At 35.0% G+C, this 21,757-nt stretch overlaps 1 protein-coding gene across 1 annotated transcript in view; it reads left to right on the forward strand.

Moving 5' to 3' along the window:
* The window catches only part of Spred1 (sprouty related EVH1 domain containing 1), an 87,151-nt gene that overhangs the window by 23,128 nt on the left and 42,266 nt on the right, over window positions 1-21,757 (forward strand). The window contains exon 2 of the mRNA XM_046461394.2: window positions 16,804-16,978. Coding sequence (XP_046317350.1) covers window positions 16,804-16,978 — 175 coding nt within the window. The remainder of the gene's footprint in view (window positions 1-16,803; window positions 16,979-21,757) is intronic.

Here is a 21,757-nt window from a genome sequence, read left to right on the forward strand (position 1 = left end):
AATGTACCTATTTCTACCTCTCTATGTCATTAGAGTTGTTATGAAATGTTTTATATTGACCTGACCTAAAGGGCACAGGGCGAATGGTGGCTTCTAGAGAAAAAGAACTCAAAAGATTATGGTAGAGGATGCTGGGATTTGAAAGTTTCCTACATCATCTTGCTAAAATTTCAAAAAATATTTTGTTTTTATAGAGGATCATAGAAATGGCATGTTAATATTGTAAGGAAGGTTGGGAATTTGTATGCCTTTCCATTCATTTACTCAGCATCCACTATATCCCAGATAATGTTCTGTTAGATACAGTAGTGAGCAAGGAAAACAAAGATTCTGCACACATGAAAAAGAAATCTTATTAAAAAGAAACAGATCCAAAGTTCCCCCGTTCTTCCCTTGCCCCGCACCCATTATGGATCAGCATTTACTTACCTGAGAAAACATTTGGCCTTTGGTTTTGGGGGATTGGCTTACATCAGTTAGCATGATATTCTCTAACTCTGTCCATTTCCCCATAAATGCCATAATTCCATTCTCCTTTAAGGGTGAGTAGTATTCCATTTTGTATATATACCGCAGTTTCTTTATTCGTGTATGTATTGAAGGGCATCTGGGCTGTTTCCAAAGGTTAGCATTGTGAATTGAGCTGGTATAAACATTGAGGTGGCTGCATCACTGTAGTATGCTGCTTTAAGTCCTTTGGGTATAGACCTAGGAGTGGGATAGCTGGGTCAAATGGTGGTTCCATTCTGAGTTTTCTAAGGTATTTCTACTGCTTTCCAAAGTGGTTGTACCGTTTTACAATCCTAGCAATGAATCAGTGTACCTTTTTCCCTACACCTTCATCAGCACTTATTGTTGCTTGATTTTTTGATAATTGCCATTCTGACTAGAGTGAGATAAAGAGGGGAGGGGAGTGTGAGTGTGTGTGTGTGGGGGGGGAAGATAATTGAATGAGATGGACAGTGTTACCCCTATGTATGGGTATGATGGCACAAATGGTGAGACCTACATATGTACAACCAGAGAAATGAAAAGTTGTACTCCATTTGTGTAAAAAAACAAAAATATTTTTTTTAAAAAAGAAACAATAATTGTTTAAATTGATAAGTAAATAAAATAATTTCAGGAAAATAAAGAGAGAGTAGCCTGGTCCTACTCATTTGAGGATGATTCACATTAGCTGATACTGAAGAAGGAGTAAGCCAATAGAATATCTCAGGGGAGAATCCCAGTAAAGGAAAAAGGAAGTATAGAGACCTGGGGTAGAAGAGAACTACTTAAGGAGTAGAGAGATGCGGTTGTAGTTGCAGATTAGTGATTGAGCAATAGAAGGGATCATAAAGGCAAGTAGCTTCTGTTAATGCATTGGCTGAGGTCTTGCAAGTTTGGGATTTTATGTTTAGAACCTAAATATATTTAACACTTTGACGTGAAAAATGCATTAAAGTGATAGTGTAAGTAAGTAAATAGAATACTAATAGTTCCTTGTTGCTAATGAATTATTTGGTAGATCCCAAAGCATGCTCTGTTTATTTGTATAGTTTTTATTATATAGTTGTTTAGTTTTAAAACAGATAAATGCAGTGGTAAAATGGATAAAAACAATTTATATTTCTCTTTGATTAAAAAGTCATTTAAGACAGAAGATGAAAATTTCTTATATGAGTCAATGCATAAGAAATCATGAGATTTCAATAGGCACAATTTCCAGCATTTTTAAAAACATCAAACCATTCTCATAATAATGAACTTGCATTTCTACAAGGCAGCTGCTGGAGTGGAGTTTGAAGTATCCCTTTAGATAGCTATAGCCTCCACCACTACAAGCTTATAAGCACTCAGAGCCACTTACTTTGCTCATTTGTCTGCTTTAAGACCTGAATACTATTACAAGCAACAGGGTAGGTCACTCTGAATCTAATGTGAAGTAAGAGTAAATTCAAATATTTGAGCTGCTAACTTCGTTCTAAAAGACAGACTGTCTTACTTAAAATGATTTGGCCTAACTAAAGATATCAGAAGCTGAATTTATGACTTTATTAATTATTTTAAGTGGAGGAATCAGTGTTCTACATTAATTGTACCAATCTGTTAGTACTTTTGCATTTTAAGAGAAAAACATTGTTTAGACTTTCATCATACTTTATTTTGCAAGTTTTCCACCTGTCTTAAGTATTCCAACCCCTATCAGTGATCTCTTTTCTTTAAAAGGAGTATTTCTAGTTTCCTTTTACATAGGCTTTTGATTTACTTCAGAGCTTCCATTACCAGGAAAAAATCACTTTTTCCTCTGAACTTTGGGTAATGTCTAAAAATTATTGCCCATATTATATTGAAGATAGTTGTTTTGTGAATACTTTGAGAAAAGGGACCTATGTTTATTCATCTTTGGTTATGTTCTGCTTAATATAGTGTTTGGCTTATAAAAGAGATCCAATAAATTCATTCATTGTTTTAGATTTTATGTTGCCATGACCAAAGTACTTCACAACAACTTAGAGGAGGAAAAGTTTATTTGGGATCATGGTGGGAGAGCATGGTGGAGGAAAGCTGCTTAGCTTATCATGGCCAGAAAGGGTGGGGGTGCTCGGGGATCATCAGGGTGACAAAATTTAATCCCCTAGTGACCCATCTCCTCCATGCCTTACCTGCCTACATTTACCACCTAGTTAGTCCATTCAAATTATTAATTTAGCAAATGAACCAATCCACTTATTAAACATAACTTTTGTAATTTAATCATTTCATCTCTAATATTCCTGCATTAATATAGGAGCTTTGGGGAGACAACTCATATCCAAACCATAGCATGCATGTATACAATTTATTTTTAAATCAAATATCTATATGTGCTAGGTAACTAGTACATAAGATTTCCATGTTTTTTTAGTTACTTTCTTTGAATCTTTTTACTGTGTGTGTTGGCTTTCCATTGCTGTGACAAAATACCGGAACATATGTATAAAGAGGAAAGTTTTATTTCAGTTCACAGCTTCAGAAGTTTCAGTCAGTGGTTGCCTGACTATGTTGCTTGGGCCTGTAATGTGTTGAGCAGCACATCATGTCAGGGAGTGAATAATGAAGCAGAGTTTCTCCCCTCTTGGTGGCCTGGAAGCAGAGAGGGGAAAATGGGTTGAGGTTCTAATATCTCCTTGAAGGGCATGCCTCCTGATAACCTAACTTCTGCCTACTAATCCCCACCTCCTGGAGGTTTCACAACCTCTAAGTAGCACCACAGGCTGGCCACCAAGCCTTTTAGTACATGGCCTCTAGAGGACATTTAAGATCCAAACATTAATACCACATTTCTTAAGTAAACTGTTTTTCTGAGTTTTTTTTTTTTTTTTTAACTCCTCCCTAAAAGAATAGGTCCAGAATTCTACATTCTACCTCTGTCTTCAAAGACATTGCATACCTTGGCTTTTAATCTTTTTAATCTACTTTTCCTGGGGGACTCATTCGTTCTTCACTTTCAGGCCTTTTCCAGGTGTGTGATTGGTTCAGAGATTAGCAAATAATCTAAGGCAGACAAATCAGACAGTGAGCCTCAGTTCTAGGAATTTTGAACTCTGAAAAGAGGCACTCTGTTGGGACTATAAGGATTTTTATGAATTTGGAGCTAATAAGAAAAGATCAGTGAGGAATCCTTAACAGTTAAGTTTAAAAATGAACTTCATTTTATTTTAAAAACAAAACTTGCCAAATGTGGTGGCAAACACCTGTAATCCCAGCAATTTGGGGGAATGAGACAGGAGGATCACAAGTTCAAGGCTAATCTGGACAACTTAATGAGTCCCTGTCTCAAAATAAAAAGTGCTAGGGATGTTGTTGCTCAGTGGTAAAGAGTCCCTGGGTTTAATCCCTAGTAATTAATTAATTAATTAATAAGAGGCTTCTAGATTTTTAAGATGTCTTTTTGTGTAGTGTTACCTATTTTTATAATCTTCTCATTAGCTGTCCAGTATTATAATTGTTGAGAGCTAGTCAGAATTGACATATACTACGACATGCGTAAAATGCACATCAAATTTCAAAAACTTAAATGTGAAAATCTTTTATTTTTTAATTGAGTGTCATTTTGGATTTACAGATTAAAATAATTAACATTTTACCTGTATTAAGCATTGAGTGAAATTGCATAACATGAATTTAACCACTTTCAAGTAAAAAATTAGTGGCGTTTAGTGTAGTCACAATGTTGTACAACATCACCCCTGTCTAGTTTCAAAACATTTTTATCATCCTTAAAGAAAATTCCATATACATTCTATTACCCCTCTTCCCCATCCCTTGGCAACCGCCAAATGGCTTTGTGTTTTGGGGTTTACCTATTCAAAATAATTTAAAATGTGACCTTTTATGTATGGCTTCTTTAATTTGCGACCTTTCACATAAATCAATAGACTGAATGCTTATTCTTTCATGTCTATTTTTATGCCAGTACCACAGTGTTTTAATTACTATAACTTTGTAGTAAGTTTCACAGTTCAGAAGTGTAAGTCCTGAAGTCTCTATTTATTTACCACATGGTCATATTATGATTTGACAGAAATTTCCTTAAGTACCAGAAGTTTAAAAAAGAAAGAAAAACCCAGTCTTTGAAGATTGTGCTATATGGCAGCACTATTGCAAAATTTAGCCATGCCATCTACAGTTCTGTCTTACATCCTTTACTTTGTGCTTACACTGAGCCTAGAGATCAGCTTTCTAAATCCCCCAGAATGTAAGGTCAGTTTTGATTGTCCTAACCCCTGAAGGACTTTCCCCAACTTTTCCTCCTAGACCTTTTTGTGATTATATTGTTGGTGCCAACTGTAATATTTTATCCTTTACCCCTGCCTGGATTCAACTATTCAAGTATGTATCGAATGCTTATTTTGTGGAGATACTTTTAGGACTTCTAATTGTCAGTCATATCCAGAACAATCAGATGTTGGTGGTTTTTAGTCATGTTTTGTAGAAATACTTCCATTTTAAATCAAGTGTAATGGTATACACCTGTAATTCCAGCATCTCAGGAAGCTGAGTCAGGAGGATCCAAGGTTGAGGCCAACCTTGGCAATTTAGTCTCAAAAAATAAAATGGGCTGGAGATGTAGCTCCGTGGTAGAGTGCCCTTGGGTTTGATTCCTAGTATTGGACCAAACCAAACCAAACCAAACCAAACAAAAAACTTATTTTCCTTAGGAGATTATTCTGTTGATAAATCTAGGTCCCTGCTACTATCTCCATATATTTTTTTGTATTTCCAATTTGGTTGTGTATGACCCCTGAAGAATTGTCATCCTAGACATTCAAGGTTGGTGGCTAATCCTTGTTATTCCTTACTTCTTTGACATTAAATGCCGAGATTTTGTGTGTATTCTTAAATTTGGTCTTTTTATGCTATCCCATATTTCTTGAATGTTCTGCTCATGGTTTCTTACCATTTTCACTGTGTGGTCTACATTCTTTTCAAGATTATCTATTTTGTCTTCATTGTCTGAGGTCCTGTCTTCCAAGTGGTCTAATCTGTTTATGATGCTTTCAGTTAAAGTTTTAATTTGGTTTATTTAGGACTTCTATCTCCCTATTGAAGTAATCTTTTGCTTCCTGTATTTGTTTATGTAGCTCTTTGTCAAAATGATCTTTTGCTGCCTGTATTTGCTCTCTTATATCATCCTTTAATTTGCAGAACATTTTAATCATGTACATCATGAACTCCTTCTCTGTATTTTCTTCTGCTGTGCTGGCCATGAATTCTAATAATGTGGTGTCTTGATTTGTTTGGGGCACTTTCTTCCCTTGTCTTTTTATATTGCTTGTGTCTTCCCTTCTAGCACTGTGGATCCTCAGTACTACTGTTTTTACCCTGTAGGCTTATAGTGCCCCTATAGGGATCCAAAGGGTCTCCTATGAGGTGAAGGACAATGTTATCAGATCCCAATGTAAACAGTATACACACTGAAAACAAATGTTTGCTATTAAAACATTTACAGCTTGGTCACAATGTACAGAAATGGTGAATTCAATTATTATCTACAGTATACTCAGTAGGTTTGTAAAAGGGTTTATAGTTTCTGATGGTGGACAAAGAAGCCAAGTGAGGAGAAGGATGATATGCTGAGGAGGTAGGATGTGAGGATATAGAGTTGTTATGTCTTAGGAAGTATGAAAGAGAAATCTAAAAGAGGAAGATAAGTAGCAGGAGAAGGGAGAGGAAGTAATTTGGAGTAGACAAGTAAATGGGAAGACAGTAGAGTACATAAAATAAACACACATATGTTAAGAAAAATAAAAAATGTTAAAATAGTTGAAATTGGTGGGAAAAAAAGAATATACAACACAACTGTAATACACTATTCAGACGTCCCAGTCCTCAAAATCCTAATTCATGCAAAGTACTTGGTTTCACATATGTTGGGGATGTGAGGACAGGAGAATAGAAAGGAAGAAGAAAAAAAAAATCTCTAAGGAAGAAATGGGGATTGTTTTGGTGCATGATCAGTATCTTTCCTGCTTCCCTTCTCATCTAATATGCAGGGTTGTTTGTTGTTAGCTGGTATCTCTGCCCTCAGGATGGTGAAGGTAACCAGGGTGGGAGGGTTGGTCCTGATTGGAGGGTACCTGGAAGTGGGGTGTGATACCTGCTGATCATGAAGGGAGACTGCACCTCAAGGATCTCTTTTTGGGCCCACTCATGTGATGTGAAAGCCTGATCTTATTTCCATATTTCGCCTGAAGACCTCTCAGTTCCTCATCTCTGTGTTAGTCTCTAAACTGTATCACACTCACCCTCTCCCTTACTACTTCCTAATAAGGGACCTTTCTCTCTGGGGCTCTTGAGCTTGGCGCTTTCGGCATGCTGCGCACCTGCCCCACTGAGAACTGTTTTGTGTTGGGCAGCCACTGTGCTGGGTTAGCCGCTGCTGGGGAGAAGGGGGAGTTAGAAACTGGGAACCTGGCCAGCCAGAGTTCCAAACTGGGAGTCGCCCCCACTAAAGATGGTGATGAAGGTGACCAAAGGTAGTTGCTTTCAGCTATGGGGGGGTTCAGGTTGGGTCAGGTCGGTCGGGTCGGGTCGGGTCGGTCGGGTCGGGTCCGTCCGGTCGGGTGGAGGGAGCCAGGCAGTGGCATTGGATTATGAGTTCAGAGACGAGCTCTGAGGCATGTAGTGTTTGGCTTGTCTGCTGACTTCAGAGCCTGTGTGAAGTTCTTTGGTACAGGCAGGCTACTGTGCATAGGGGACTATCTCTGTTGCTACAGAGTCCCAAGATATGGAAGCCACCCGGGGAGCCCCACGTTGGTAGATGGGGGTCCACAAGGGAGGGGTGGGCGGCCGGAGTTCCTGCATGTGGGAAGCTGCAGGGTGTTCTTCATGGGAGCCGCATCTGGGATTTCTGCTTGGGTGGGTGGCCGAAAATTCTGTGCAGGTGCTGATGCCAATGGTCCTGCTCGGGCACCTGGTAGTCCTGTGTGTGGGAGTAGTTGTGAGACCTACTCTGACACTGAGGCCTTGAGCCCTCTTTGGGCACATGGCTCTGATTCCTGTGCGGGAGCAGGAACATCACTGGCAGAGATGCTGTATTCTCACTACTTTAGTCCCAGGTCACAGAGCAACACAGAATGCTGCCTTCCTCTGGCCCTGCCAGCTTGGATCTCCCCTTAGGTGCGTTCTTAACATGGATAAAGCCACACTCTAAATATGTGCCTTTAGGTGCATTTGGAAAAATAGTGCTTTTCACCACTCCTTAATGAAGTTACATGAACAGAACCTTTGAAAAGGAGTTGGCAATGTTTTCAGAAGTTTTGGGTATTCAGTGTAACGGATTCTGCTGGCTTCTTTAGTAAAACCCATCTTCAGATGTTGACAATGAAGAAATTACCTTCACCGGAAGGTCACCTGAATCTCCCTGAATGGAGAGAAAAAGATCTCTCACTGAATGCTCTTGCCACTCCCCTAAAGTGGTCAGAAGAATAATACTTTATCCCATGCATAAACCCACAGTTGTCATTATAATCTCTGGTAGCACAAATACGACCCAAATATAATTTTACTAAAAACATTAGAAACAAGAATAATAAACACCTATGCTTTATTTCTAGCTATTTAAAAGGAACTTCTCATATGACTATATAGTGGTAGACATAAGATATCACATACTTAATCTAAGCCAGAAAAATGGAATGGTGTCCAACTTTTATTTTAAGTAAGAATCATTGGCTACAATGAACCATCAAAGACATGGTAACCATCAATTATAAGGTAACTATCAATTATATAAGTCTTCCACTCTCACCTTACATGATGGAAACATTTACAAAAGATAATAACCCATTACTAGCATCAGGGTAGACTTCCTGAAGAGTAACATCTATAATTAGATAATGATTTACAAGTTCAAGATCATCCATGTTCACCTTGGAATATGTAGACATACCTCACTTAGACCTGTGCTTCCTTTAGAAAGGTAAGAATCTTATTTCTTCTGCCATTCAGGAACTCCTCTCAAGTGTATCTTTCTTTCTTGAAATCTAGATCCAAGCATAATAAGACTAAAATACTTCCCCTGCTTGCCTACCTTGTGAATTCACATCTTCTTTCTTAGGACTTGTCTATTTTTTGTATATGTAATATAAGAACATCCAGCCTTTCTTCAGATGAGATCTTATTTGCTGATTACCCTACAATTCCTATAGAACAATTACTTTAATGATATGATTCCAGCATCTCTAGAAGAATTAAATGCATATGATGTGAATTGTTGGCTACTTTGTAGAAGAAGGAACTGGGTTGCCAAGACTGTATTTGAGCAAGTTAGGGTGTATTGGGGAGAACTATAAATTTTAAGTAGGTGGGAAAAGAGTTATTGTTAGTTTTCAGAAGTTTTTGGAAAGGGTGCATTGTGTAAGGTACACTAGGTTTTGACATCAGGGCAGGGGTTAATGCTGTTAAAATCTGTATACCATTGAAAATTCTCAGTTGTATTTTAAAGGGAAAGTATACAAAATTTGCTAATTCCTGTTATAGAGACAAGTACTGTTTTTAATTCATAGCCCTTCAGGGTCTATATACCGTGTGTGTGTATATGTTTAGAAGTGAAGTTTGAAAAACAGATTTTTGAATGGATAATGCCTACACCTGGTATAAAATTCAAAAAATAGAAGAGTATTTAATGAAAAGAAAGTTGCCTTTGTCCTTCTGTCCCATTTTCTCCTATTCATATATAAGACAATGGATTCCCTCCTGCTCCAAATGGTGACTTTTAAACATATTTATCTACCTTTTGGGGTGGGAGGAAACTGAATAAATGGAGATTAGCTCCCTTGACCATAGAAGGAGCTTCCTCATTTTTGTCATGGTTGCTTAGTATCCCATTAGATAGATGTTTCATAAGTCTCTTTAAACTCTGCTCATAGTGGTATAATTTATATATGGAATAGAAGTTGAGTTTGTTACGTCAGAGAATATGTGCATCTTAAATTTTGATGGATATTTTCAAATGACCTTTAAAATTGGTCAGACTAATTTATTCTTCTATACACCTGAATCAACTCCTTTATTAACAAATGTCTTGATAGTTGCTCATCTCTTTAATTTGTGTTTTTCTTGTAAGTAGTTTATTTTCTTTATATATTTGATGGCATATACATTTTTCTTTTGTGGACTTTATTCATGAGCTCTGCCTGTTTTCCCTCTGTTCCTTCCTTTTTTCTTTCCTCCTGTTTTGAGAGTTATTTTTAAGAGAATATCATTTTTTTCTATTACGTTTATGGTAGAATAATGTGCCCTCTATTCCTCCCCTCCCCAAAGATGGCCTTGCCCTAATCCCCAGAGCTTGTAAATACACTAGGACTTCGCAGGTATGGTTGCAGTTATGAGTTTTGATATAGGGAAGATTAACCTGGATTATCTGCATGGCTATAGTCTAATCACAAGTGTTTAAAAAGTAGAGAACCTTTTCTGACGGTGGGACTGTGGACAGAAAGAGAAGTTACTACAGAAGGCTCATAGAGAAGCAGTATACCTGGCTTGGAAGCAAGAGGGAAGCCAAGGGCCAAAGAATGTGGATGGCTTGTAGGAGCTGTTTTGCTTATAGAACCTCTTGAAAGGGATGCAGTGATACAAATGCCTTGATTTTACCTCAGTGAAACTGTCTGGACTTCCAGTTTCACAGAGTTGTATAAATTTGTAGTGTTTAAGGTACTAACTTAGTGGCGGAATTTATAGTGGCAATAAAAAACTAATATATGCGCGGTATGCTTATTTTATCTCAGTTTGCTAGTTTTTTTTTCTTCTTCTTCTTCTTTTTTTGGGGTTTGGGGTTTTGAAACCAGGGCTTTGCATGTGAGGTAAGCACTCTACCAACTGAGCTATGTCCCCAGCCCCTTGTTGTTTAATCATCATTTATGGAAATTTCTGCATAGATATGAGTTTAATAAAGTTGAATTATCTTATATTTTAATGCATTCTGAAACTCTCTATTTGTCTATTTTGTATTTATGTTGGTTTTCTTTCTGTAAAATTATTTTTAAATTTTCTGATTTTTATATTCTAATGGTTTTAAGCTCTTCTTTTCTCTGTTCTGATTTCTTGTTGACAGTGAATTCTACTAATAGTTCTTCTGACCCAGACATGGAGAACTTCAATATGAAATCATAGTATCATTGCCGATAACCAAGGAATAATAGTAGTGGTACTAGAAGGCAGGGGACGTACAAAGTCATTAGAGTGTTGAACTACTTTTTAACAGTGGATAATACTGACAATCAGTACCTAGAATGGCTGATTCTAAAGGGATAGTTTGAATATCTTTTATTTAACCTTCATGTTTTAGTTTTTATTCCCCCCGGCCCCCTTTCTGGAAAACTTACCAGATGTAAGTGCCTCCATCCTGTAAGCAGTTTTGGAAGACTTAGAAAGTGGATTATTTAATTCTTAACCATGGTTAGTGATTCTTCTTTAAACTAAAAAGTCCTGAGAAAGGGACTGCCTCCTGGGTTTGTTATGGACAACCATATAAAATGACGCAAATTTAGACAGTGTCAGAATACAAGTACTATACCAACATAAAGTTGGCTTAACAAATTAAGTCATTGGAACATTATTTGGCATCTATGAGCCAGGTATAATGCTAACCATTTTACATGCATATCGTCATTAACTTCCTTATAACACTATAATAGCTAATCTTATTTTATAGAACTGGCAATGGGAGACACACAGCTTATGTAATCCAAATGTGCTACTTGGGGTAGTTACTACACAGGAAATATTTGCTCCAGTTTTTAAAGTTACTGATGCTAAAGGTGTAATTTAGACTTTTTGTTTCTAACCAATTCATTCCTTAATTTTCTTATCTGTAAGATAGGAAAATGCCTTTTTCATTTAGAGTTGATTCAGCAAAGTTCTTTTAGTTCTTCTATGAAAGATCTTTCAAAACACAAATTGTACTCCTGTGTTTATTGCCATTCCTTGTTTTCTTTATTGTAGTAAAATAGATGACTAACCTGAGTATAATATGCAAGGCCTAATTCAGTAAACTAACTGCTGTCTCACTTTCCTTTTCTTGCTTATGTTCATGATTACCTTTTAAATTTAGTTTTGGTCCTTAGCATGACATAGTTGTGTCACACTCCATGAAGTGTCCTGTTTTATAAACTGATACTCAAAATAAACACAAATCAAATGTGAATACTCCTATATTCTCATTATTTATTTTATCTTTGCCCATGAGATGAAGAGTCTCTACAGGAAAGGGACCTTGACTTTTCCATTTTGTTTATGTATGTAGCATATAAATAAGTGCCTATTATTTAACTGAATAAATAAATGAGTAGTGACATGGTTATCTTCTGAATATCTGCAGTCTATATAGTTTGCAAAGCAAGTACTTATATTGTGAAGTGTTATATCATCTTAAATTACTTCTATTAAATACTTATCTTCTAAACTCAGTCTCTGTGATAATGTTTACTGTATGGATGGTATTTGCTTAAAATGTACTATAGAAAGCAAAGGATATTTTGACATTATATGGAAAAAATAGCATAAATTTTTGTGCTGAATAGGATTCTTCTCAATTGTGGTATGTGAGAGGGTTGTTTTAGTACTGTTGTAGTTAGAAATTGAAAATAGTTATGTTTATCTCCTTGCATAGATTGCTTTCATATCCTCAAGAAGGTTTTCCCTTATATTTTATATTAGTTTTCTGTTGCTGCTGAAATAAATTAACACAAACTTCAGGGGCTTGAAACAATAGAAATTGATTACACTGTAGTTTGGAGGCCAGAAATCCAAATGGATCTTATTGGTCTAAAATCAAGGTGTTAATAAGGTATATTGTGGAGAAGAGAGACAAAAGTAGGGAAATAACTTGTTTTAGAAATGTTAAGCTTAAGAACAGTCATCCATTGTATTATAAACTATCAGCAGGAAACTAAAATGTATCTGAACTTAGGAAACAGATCTGAGCAAGAACCAGAGCAGTACAAGTCATTTTGTTTGTTTTTTGTAGTAGTAGTACTTAAAATTGGTTTGCTAGGGTAATCATTTATGCTATTGAAATTGTGATGAAAACTACGTACTGACTTCTCTAGGAAAATACATATATGTCTAAGAACTCACATTTGAATACAATTTTGGGGATTCACAGTCCCTTCCAAGAGGTGAACAAATGTGAGATTGACTTGGGTCTTGAAAAGTAAGATTGCTCTATAATGGGCTTTTTAGGTCCTTTGATTTATGGCTTTATCAAGATAACATTTCCTTGCAAGTTAGTTAACTTGAGTGTGAGTTAAGTGGAGTCATAGCATTCTCTCAAGTCATAAAATTATTACACTTTGTAAAGAACAAATATATATTTTAAATGGTTCAAAAATAAAACCGATATATGATCAATTACAATTCTGTACAAGTCAATTTTGTATATGGTGATTGATAACTTTTTCCAGTTTACTTAGTTGAATGAACTGATAGGTGATAGAACCTTAATTTATAAACACCATGGGCAGTTATTTTTTTTTTTTACCTCATAGTAACAAAATCAAACTATGGTTAATTAATTATTATAAGTTCATGAAAGTATTCAGTGCATTATGCTACCACATATACAAGTCTGCAGTACAGTACATATAGTAGCTATGTTATCTGGCTTTGAATATATTCTGGTTTCCCTATGGTGAGCAAGTGGGAGAAAATGAAAAGGTGGGAACTTTTGGTAGTCATCAGAAAATGAGAAGAATAAGAATCAGTATTAAAACTGTTCAAGTATTCGGTGTACCAAGACATGTCCCAATATGTTATAAGAGTCTGTATATTTTCTAAGGAATTTAATTATTCAACATTCTGTTTTAAACTTGGTCTTTTCAAACATTTTCTTCTACTTTTCCAGCAGTTGGGAGGGGTCATAGAATAGGCTCAGTAATCACAAAGCAAGAAGGATTTGCAAGGGAGAAAAGAAACTGAAAAAGAAGGTCACTTTAGACCAAAGATACAGTATTTTAACCAGTTAAAACTCTGCAGTGGAAAAATCCAGCATTCCTGTCCTCCAGAAGTTGCACCATCTTGGAAGCAGAGAACTACCTTTAACCAGTGAACCTGCTGGTGACTTGATCCCTCCAGAACTGTGTGAAATAAATTTCTGTTCTTTGTAAATTACTCAGTCTGGTGTTTTATTATAGATTAAAACAGTAGTTTGATTCCTCTACTACATGTGAAAGGATATATTTAGAATAATTGTTTAAATAAAATCAGGGATTAGAAGTTTAGGTACCATTTAGATTTTAAATTAGAAAAAACTAAGCATCTTTTAAGAGCTTCTTCATTTGTCTTAGAATTGAAGCTATCTCCCCAAAGTGATTATTTATGTAGTAATGCTTCCACAGTCTCAAGATGCATACCATGTTTATTTGTAGTAGTAGTACTCGTTCCATCCTACCCTAGAAGAAAGAATATAGTTTGATATCTACACCAAGTTAGCCCTTATGCCTCTTCTCACCAGTTCTCTGTGTTGAAGGTTTTCAGTAATTGGGCCCAAATAAGAATCTGATGAGAGCAATGGAGAATTATGGTTTTCCATGTAAATTTTATTGTTTCCTTACTCTTTCCTGGCTTTGAGTTACCACATGGCAACTTTTTCTATTTTAAATGTTTTGTAGACATAATAATAATGATGATAATAATAGTTAATCTTATATTAAATATATGAAAAGATGCTCAACATTATGCATTATCAGGGAAATGAAAAATTATATGAAAAGATGCTCAACATTATGCATTATCAGGGAAATGAAAAATTTAAACCACAGTAGGATACATCACAATGAGTGAAATTTTAAAAACTGAAAACCCTAAATATTGGCAAGGACACAGAACACATGAAACCACCATACATTATTAATGGAATATATAACAGTACAACCACATAGGAAAACTTTCAGTTTTCTGTATAAACTTGTATCTATCTTATGATCCATTAATTCAATTTCTAGGTAATTATCTAAGAAAAATGAAAACATCTCCACAAAAAGACTTGTACAAAAGCTTTATTCACAAAGCCAGCAACAAGGAAAAGTCCATAAGCTCATCTGTGTAAGAAAGAATAAAGAAAAAATTGTGATATATTTATTCAACTGAGAATGACTTGGTAAAAAGAAAAATGAACTTCTGATACACAAAACAACATGAGAAAAAGATGTCATATAAAAAGAATGTATGTTGGTCAGTTTTTTGATGCTGTGACCAAAAGACACAGAACAATTTGGAGAAAGAAAAGTTTATTTGGGGTTCATGGTTTCAGAGATTCAGTCCATGGCCAGCCCACTCCATTGCTTTGGCAGAGCATCATGATAGAAGGGCATAATGGAGGAAAGCAGCTCAGTTCAGGGCAGCCAGGAAGCAGAGAGGGAGCTCTAGGAGTCAGGGAAAACAGCATAATCCCAAGGGTACACACCCAGTGGCGTACTTCCTCCAGTACACCTCACCTACTTGTAGTTATCACCCAATAATCTATTTTGATGATTAAACCCATCAAATGGTTTAATCCACAGCTCTCACATTTTACCCCTGAAAATTCCTGCATTGTCTAACATGAGTTTTTTTGGGTGAATGCCTCACATCCAAACCCTAACAGGGTATAGAAGTGATAATTATGTTTGATTCCATTTAATAACAGCTCAGAATAGGTTGAACTAATTAGTATACAAGAAGTCAAAACAATGGTTACTTACTTGGCAGAAAGGAGACATAAAGGAATTTTCTAAAGTGATAAAAATGCCTTCCTTATATCTTGATTATTAGGTTGTTCTACATGTCTTAGTCTGTTTGGGCTACCATAACAAAATACCGTGTGTATAAGCTACTTATAGCTTATACACAATAGAAATTTCTCAGTTATAGAGGGTAGGAAGTTCAAGATGAAGGTATCAACAGATTTGGTGTCCAGTGAAGACCTACTTTTGATTCTTGAATCGTACCTTCTAGCCATTACTACATGGTGGAAAGAAAGAGGTAGCTTTGGGGGGTTTCTTTTATAATGATTATAACCTAATGATGAGGGCATTACCTTCGTGATCTAATCACCTGCCCCCGTCCCCCGCCACCTCTGATACCATTACTTTATTAGGGATTTCACCATACAAATTTGTGGACTATAGCTGAGATTCAGATAGGACTATCTGTGTGTGTGTGTGTGTGTGTGTGTGTGTGTGTGTGTGTGTGTACACACATATACATATATACATTTGCTAGCATTCAGTAACTCTAAATTCTGTATTTAAATTGATGCATGTTATTGTATGTAAAGTATACTTCAAATAAATATATAAAGTTTTTGGTTTTTTTTTTTTTTTTTTTAAAGCAAGGGGAAGCTTTCAGACAGTGACAACAGACAACTTAGTGCAGTGACATGCTAAAAAGCACAGAACCGTTACATAGGCCCTCAATTGATATTCATAATAACCAAGACATGTTTAAGTTACATTCAATATAATTTTCTAAGAAGTCAGCAAGGTGTACTGCTCTTAGGATTCTATTACTATGTATTATATTAAAAGTTTCAGAACTAAAAGTCTTAGATGTCGGTTTTGTAGAACATTTAGTATGTTAAACATATTTTCTAGATTTTATGTAAAGATCTTTGTTAACATTGGGAAATGATTCTGAGATGGAACTAGACTGCAGTCTCTTAAGATAGTCTGCCAGAAAGAAATCATGAAAGCTTTCTACACACCAGTTTGCTTACTAACTATATTAATATTTATATATTTATTCTGCATATAATTTGTGTAAATTATTTAGATTTCCATTTGTTAGGAAAAAAATGTGACATGTAAGCCTAAGCATGTTTGTTTTAACATTTCATGTATGGTGTATTCCAGAATGATTAAGAACTTAGAGATGCTACAGTTAAATGTGCTGAAATATTGCAGTAATTTGTCCTGGCTCTAATGCTGCAACAAATGGACACATAGAGAGAAGTTTGATGATAGCCAGTGTAGTTTGACAATATTTGTCTGTGGGCCTACTTCACGACCCCCTTTGTGAGGATCAAATATGCTTGGACTACTAAAATGATAAATTAAAATATGAGTGTTGTAGCCTTTTATTATAAGGTTAATATTCAAAATAAAGAATAACCTTTAAGTGTAGTTATTTTATGATTTTTTTTCAAGTACTTTTTTTTTCCTGTGGACTGTCATAGAAATAGTAAACCTGTCAGTCTGCACATGTTAACTATTTGTGACCTTTGGATTCTTAAAACTGACAGCCCGGCTTATTTTTGTTTATGGAAAAGCTAATTCCCAATCTTTGCTTCTATTTTAGTAATAGTTATGCACGAGTGCGAGCTGTGGTGATGACCCGAGATGACTCAAGTGGTGGATGGTTACCCCTTGGAGGGAGTGGACTAAGCAGCGTCACTGTCTTCAAAGTCCCTCATCAGGAAGAGAATGGCTGTGCTGACTTTTTTATCCGTGGAGAGCGACTCAGGGACAAAATGGTAATGAATAATGTATCTATCACTATAAGTTTAGGATATGTTCTACAAAATGGATTATCTATTTAAATTTATGATTAGTATATTACTTACAAGAATTATTTTTTCTTGTGACTCTGATTGTGTTCCTGGAGCTATTTTTCTGTTAAAGACAGTGAAATATGACAGTTTTCAGAACTGGATCTGACATACACATTGGATGTGTGTGCTGCTTTTCTGTTTAAGCTTAGTGCAAGAATATTAATGAATAGCCCAATCATATATAAAAAGCTGAGTGATATAGTATCATTTATGCATAAAGGAAAAGGAGAGCATAAACAACCAAAATGAAAAGTGCTTGAAATTTTTAAGACCCTTGAAAGTAACTAGAATTCCCTTTAAATATACATTTGTGAACCAGTTTATGAGGCTGTTTAACTTATGTGTTGTATTTGTGGAAGTGTGGGTGTTTTTTTTTTTTTTTTTTAATATTTATTTTTTGGCAGATACAACACCTTTTGTTTGTATGTGGTGCTGAGGATCGAACCCAGGCCACACACATGCCAGGCGAGCGCGCTACCGCTTGAGCTACGTCCCCAGCCCCTGGAAGTGTGTTTTAATAAACAATTCTTTATCCAAATAATTCTTTCATACATGAACATTTTGAATGCAACCTTCTTTTATTTGGGGGTTTTGGTTTCTTGAGTTGTTTAACTTATCTGTGGCCCCGTCACATGGAGAGTTAAAGGGAGAGTTACCTTAAATCATCTTGAAAGTGTTTTAACTCCAATGTTTTACAATTTCAAAATTTACTTCTGTTACACACACAGTGTATCTCAATTAACAAGAGTGGCATTTGGTGTTGTAGAAAATCCAGTTGAAGTCAGAAGTGAATATAATAAATTTAACATGTTATCTTTTAAAAAGTTTAAATATTTAAGGTGCTTTTAGCCTTAGATGAAAAAATATGTGACACATGATAATACTTTTTAAAGCTTGAAGACATCTAAGAAAAGGCTTATAGTGACCTGTCTACAGTATAATGTTTTTGGTATGAGCAAAGATAACTGGAAATGTTGCTGAAAAATAAGTTGTAGATTTTAGAAATTGAGCAAAATAAGATCTAAGGTGTTTTTTTTTTTTTTTTAAATGAAACTTTAAAATAATAGAAATAAAAAAAAGTCAAAAATGGAGTAAGAGTTGGGGGGAGAAAACTTGCTAGGAAAATCATAAGAACAAGGAAAAGATGACTTAGATGTAAAATAGAAAATAAATTAGTAAAACAGAATTTGGGGTATATTAACAGAGATGAACAGTTTATTTTAGAATAATTAAAGGATCAAATCTATATTAACTTAGAGTGAGGCTGGTCAAAGATAACTCAGATTAATGGATTCAGTGATGGTTCAGAATGTGGCTTTTACATAAAGCTAATAAAAATAAACATGGGATTCAGAAAGAACATAAATCTATTCCCTGTGAATAGGGTTTAAGAGGGAGGGAGAAATACACTTAATCTTCTCCTAGAGTATGGAATCATGATATGTTAGCAAGAAAATAGGCTCTTCTGCTAAAAGTACTGACCAGAAATCAGAACACCTGTTGTTTCACCTAGTTAATTCTCCTTGAGGAACCCTGTTATTTGTAAAACAGATAATAAACATCTCAGAGTCAACATAAAGGAAAAAATGGAGGGTTGCCATATTTCTTACAGGGATTAGCTATAGTAAAGCATTCTAGGTTGTGGGGACTTATTTGATCAAAGGCAGAGGTAGTAACATGGCGATCAATTGAAAACAGCAGTGTTGCAGAGTCGGACGAGAAATGAGATGGTAGCATTGAAATAAGCAGATAATTCGCCTCCTCTGCTGAGTGATAGACTTCCAGCACTATTTCTGAAGAACCCAGTGATGAATTAGAAGTATACATACTTTCACAATCATTAATTGGTATTTTTATTGATTAGTGTTTTTCTAGTCTCTCTTTCTGGATTTTGCTTTTTTCCTTTCTTTTTTCTTTTTTTTTTAAGAAGTACACTGTAACTACCAGGTTCTTCCCAAATTAATGATAGCTTTCTTTTAAAAGCTTTCTCAGTAATAAAACAGTCCATTTTCATAGTTTTTCCTATGTAATAATTCATTATATAAAAACAGACAAAAATGATTCTGTACCCATTTGCCTCTTGGTTATATAACTTCTTGCCCCAGTGCTCCATGAATAATTTTGTAACCTTTAAGAAATAATAGATAAACAATAAAGGAAAGTGCACATAGTTATTTGTTGGCTAAAAAGACATACTAGATAATATTTTAAAGGATGTTTGTAAGTTAGAATACTAGTAACCATAGTGAAGAAGAAAGAACTTTTCTCAATGATGAGAGAAACAGTGCTATTGCAGAAGACTTTTCCAACCTTTGATTTACAATTATATGTACTAAAAATAATTCTTATTATTATTTCCTAGAGGGTTATATTATACAATTGGTCCTTGGAATCACAGTTTCTGCATTTGCAGATTCAACCAACTGAGGAATAAAAAAAATTTTTTTAAATACTGAAAACATATACTTTTTTCCTAGTCATTATTCCCTATACAACAGAGTATAAAACTACTTTCATAGCATTTGCAATTGTACTAAGTATCATAAGTAATCTAGAGATAATTTAAACTGTATGAGAGGATGTGTGTAGATTGTGGGCAAATACTACACCTTTTTATGTAAGGGCCTTGGGCATCCTCACCTTTTGGTATCTGCTGGGGCCTGGGTGGGGGTTCTGGAACCAACCTCCTTAAATACTGAGGGACAGCTGTATTCATTTTTTTTTTTTTTTTAAATAACAGAGCCAGTACAAATAAAAAGCAGGCTGCCCAGGAATTTTTTTCTAAGAAGGCATCATTCTATGTTGAGTCATTACTCATTCACTCATTCATGCATTTTCTTACTAGAAGTAATCAAAAATTATTTCCTATGATATTTACATATAACTTACTCTCTTTTATGATGCCTGTAGAGGAAGAGGTTATTTTCTAGGTTGTCCTTATGATCCTTCTCTAAATTAGAGTTTGCCAGTGCATTTCACCTTTACTGGATTAAAGTAATCAGAACATCCAGACTGATTGCCTTACAGTTTTTTTTTTTTTTTTTCCCAGTGTGTTCTTGAGGAGAAAAGTATTGGAAAGCACTGAATAATTGTCTTTCATGCTTTAATTTTGATTGACAAAGACTTTGAAAGAAACACCAGGCTTGGTTGTTATAGCATAAGAAAGTAAATGTACTGTCTTTCTTATAGATACTCCGGGATAGAATGGTCCTCTTTGTAGGAAAGATTTGCAGAATCTCTTTTTTGAGTATGAGTTGCATTCTCCATTTCCTTCTAAATTTGTTCAACCTTGATTTCTTTATTTAATAAAAGTTATTGTTATTTTGGACAACATTTTGTGAGATGCAAACTGAACTTTGACTCAACATGTAACTTAAAAGGAGCTGTACATTCTCATGATAGAAATTTTCTTACATTTAATTTTCATTAGATACAGCTTGTTCTTTAAGTACAACACTCTTATAGATATTTTGTTAAAATATTTACCATTTATACAGGTTGTTATTTGGCCATTTTTAGCTAATTGTATATAGTATGGAAATATAAAATACTAAATTATAATGTACCTTTAGATTCTTTATAGTTACCTAAATTAACTTCAATAGTAGCCTATTAAATTTGCTAAAATATTTATTACTGCCAAACAGTGTTTCATTACCATAGGAATCTAAAATAGCTATTCTTAAGTTTACATATTAGACAAATACTGTAAATTTACTCATATAATTAAAGTAATGCTTTAAAAAGCATATCTGCTAAGAGATGACAGAAGACAGGAGAGGATAAATAAATCAGTAGGATGATCTTAAAAAAAACTGAATTACTTAAGATGCTCTGTGAAAGCAAGAATAAACAGGGTTAAACCTAGTGTGACAAAGCTAATTTTGAAACGGAAAAAGGGAAAACAAGCATTTCTAGTTTAGGAAGTTGCCACGGAGAGTAAGGAATTATTTTTAGGATTAGTAAATTATTAGGTTGTGAATAAAAAGTTGTTTATAAAACTCAGAGTTTCCTCTTGTTTAAAAAAAAAAAAAAAAAAATCAACCACAGCTTTCGCTGGGGTGCACACCTGTAATTCCATCAATTCATGAAGCCGAAGCAGAAGGGTCCCAAGTTCAAGGTTCAGCAATTTAGCAAGCTCCTAAGATACTTAGTAAGACCTTGTCTCCAAAAAAAATACAAGGAATGGGGATGTACCTCGGTGATAAACTGCCCTTGGATTCAATCCCAAGTACCTAAATAAATAGAAAGAACACTTTTTTTCAAAATGGAGTTTGTTGCCGGTTACTAGAGACTAAAATAAAATTGGAATGATTGTTTTCTAGGAAGAAAAATAAAGCATTTATAATATAGCAGTAGCTCTATTAAAAATAAAACTCATCCCTTTTCTATCACAAGAAAGTCTCAGAAGACCAGGGAAACATCTTTTTGCCTTGGTTGAACCTACCCAAGTTCAAAACAGGAATTTCCTGCTAAGCTTTTCCTCTATGCCTGTGTGAATTATTCTATTGTGAAACTTCAGTCCTGCAGAATTTTTTATCCATTAAAAACTAGTTGCCTTAACTAGCATTTCTTAGGATTCAGCCTTCCTAGCAGTTTTTTTTTTTTTTTTTTTCCTGAAAGATATGTTCTGATATCTAGAATACCACAGTTAGGTAAAGGGTGGGTAGAGGTGGTACAGAATTGTCATTATTCCTCATT

Source organism: Marmota monax, unplaced genomic scaffold (genome assembly GCF_021218885.2).
Source record: "Marmota monax isolate L192 unplaced genomic scaffold, Marmota_monax_Labrador192_F-V1.1 WCK01_AAM20220418_F8-fsc00001, whole genome shotgun sequence".
Classification (NCBI taxonomy): Eukaryota; Metazoa; Chordata; class Mammalia; order Rodentia; family Sciuridae; genus Marmota; species Marmota monax.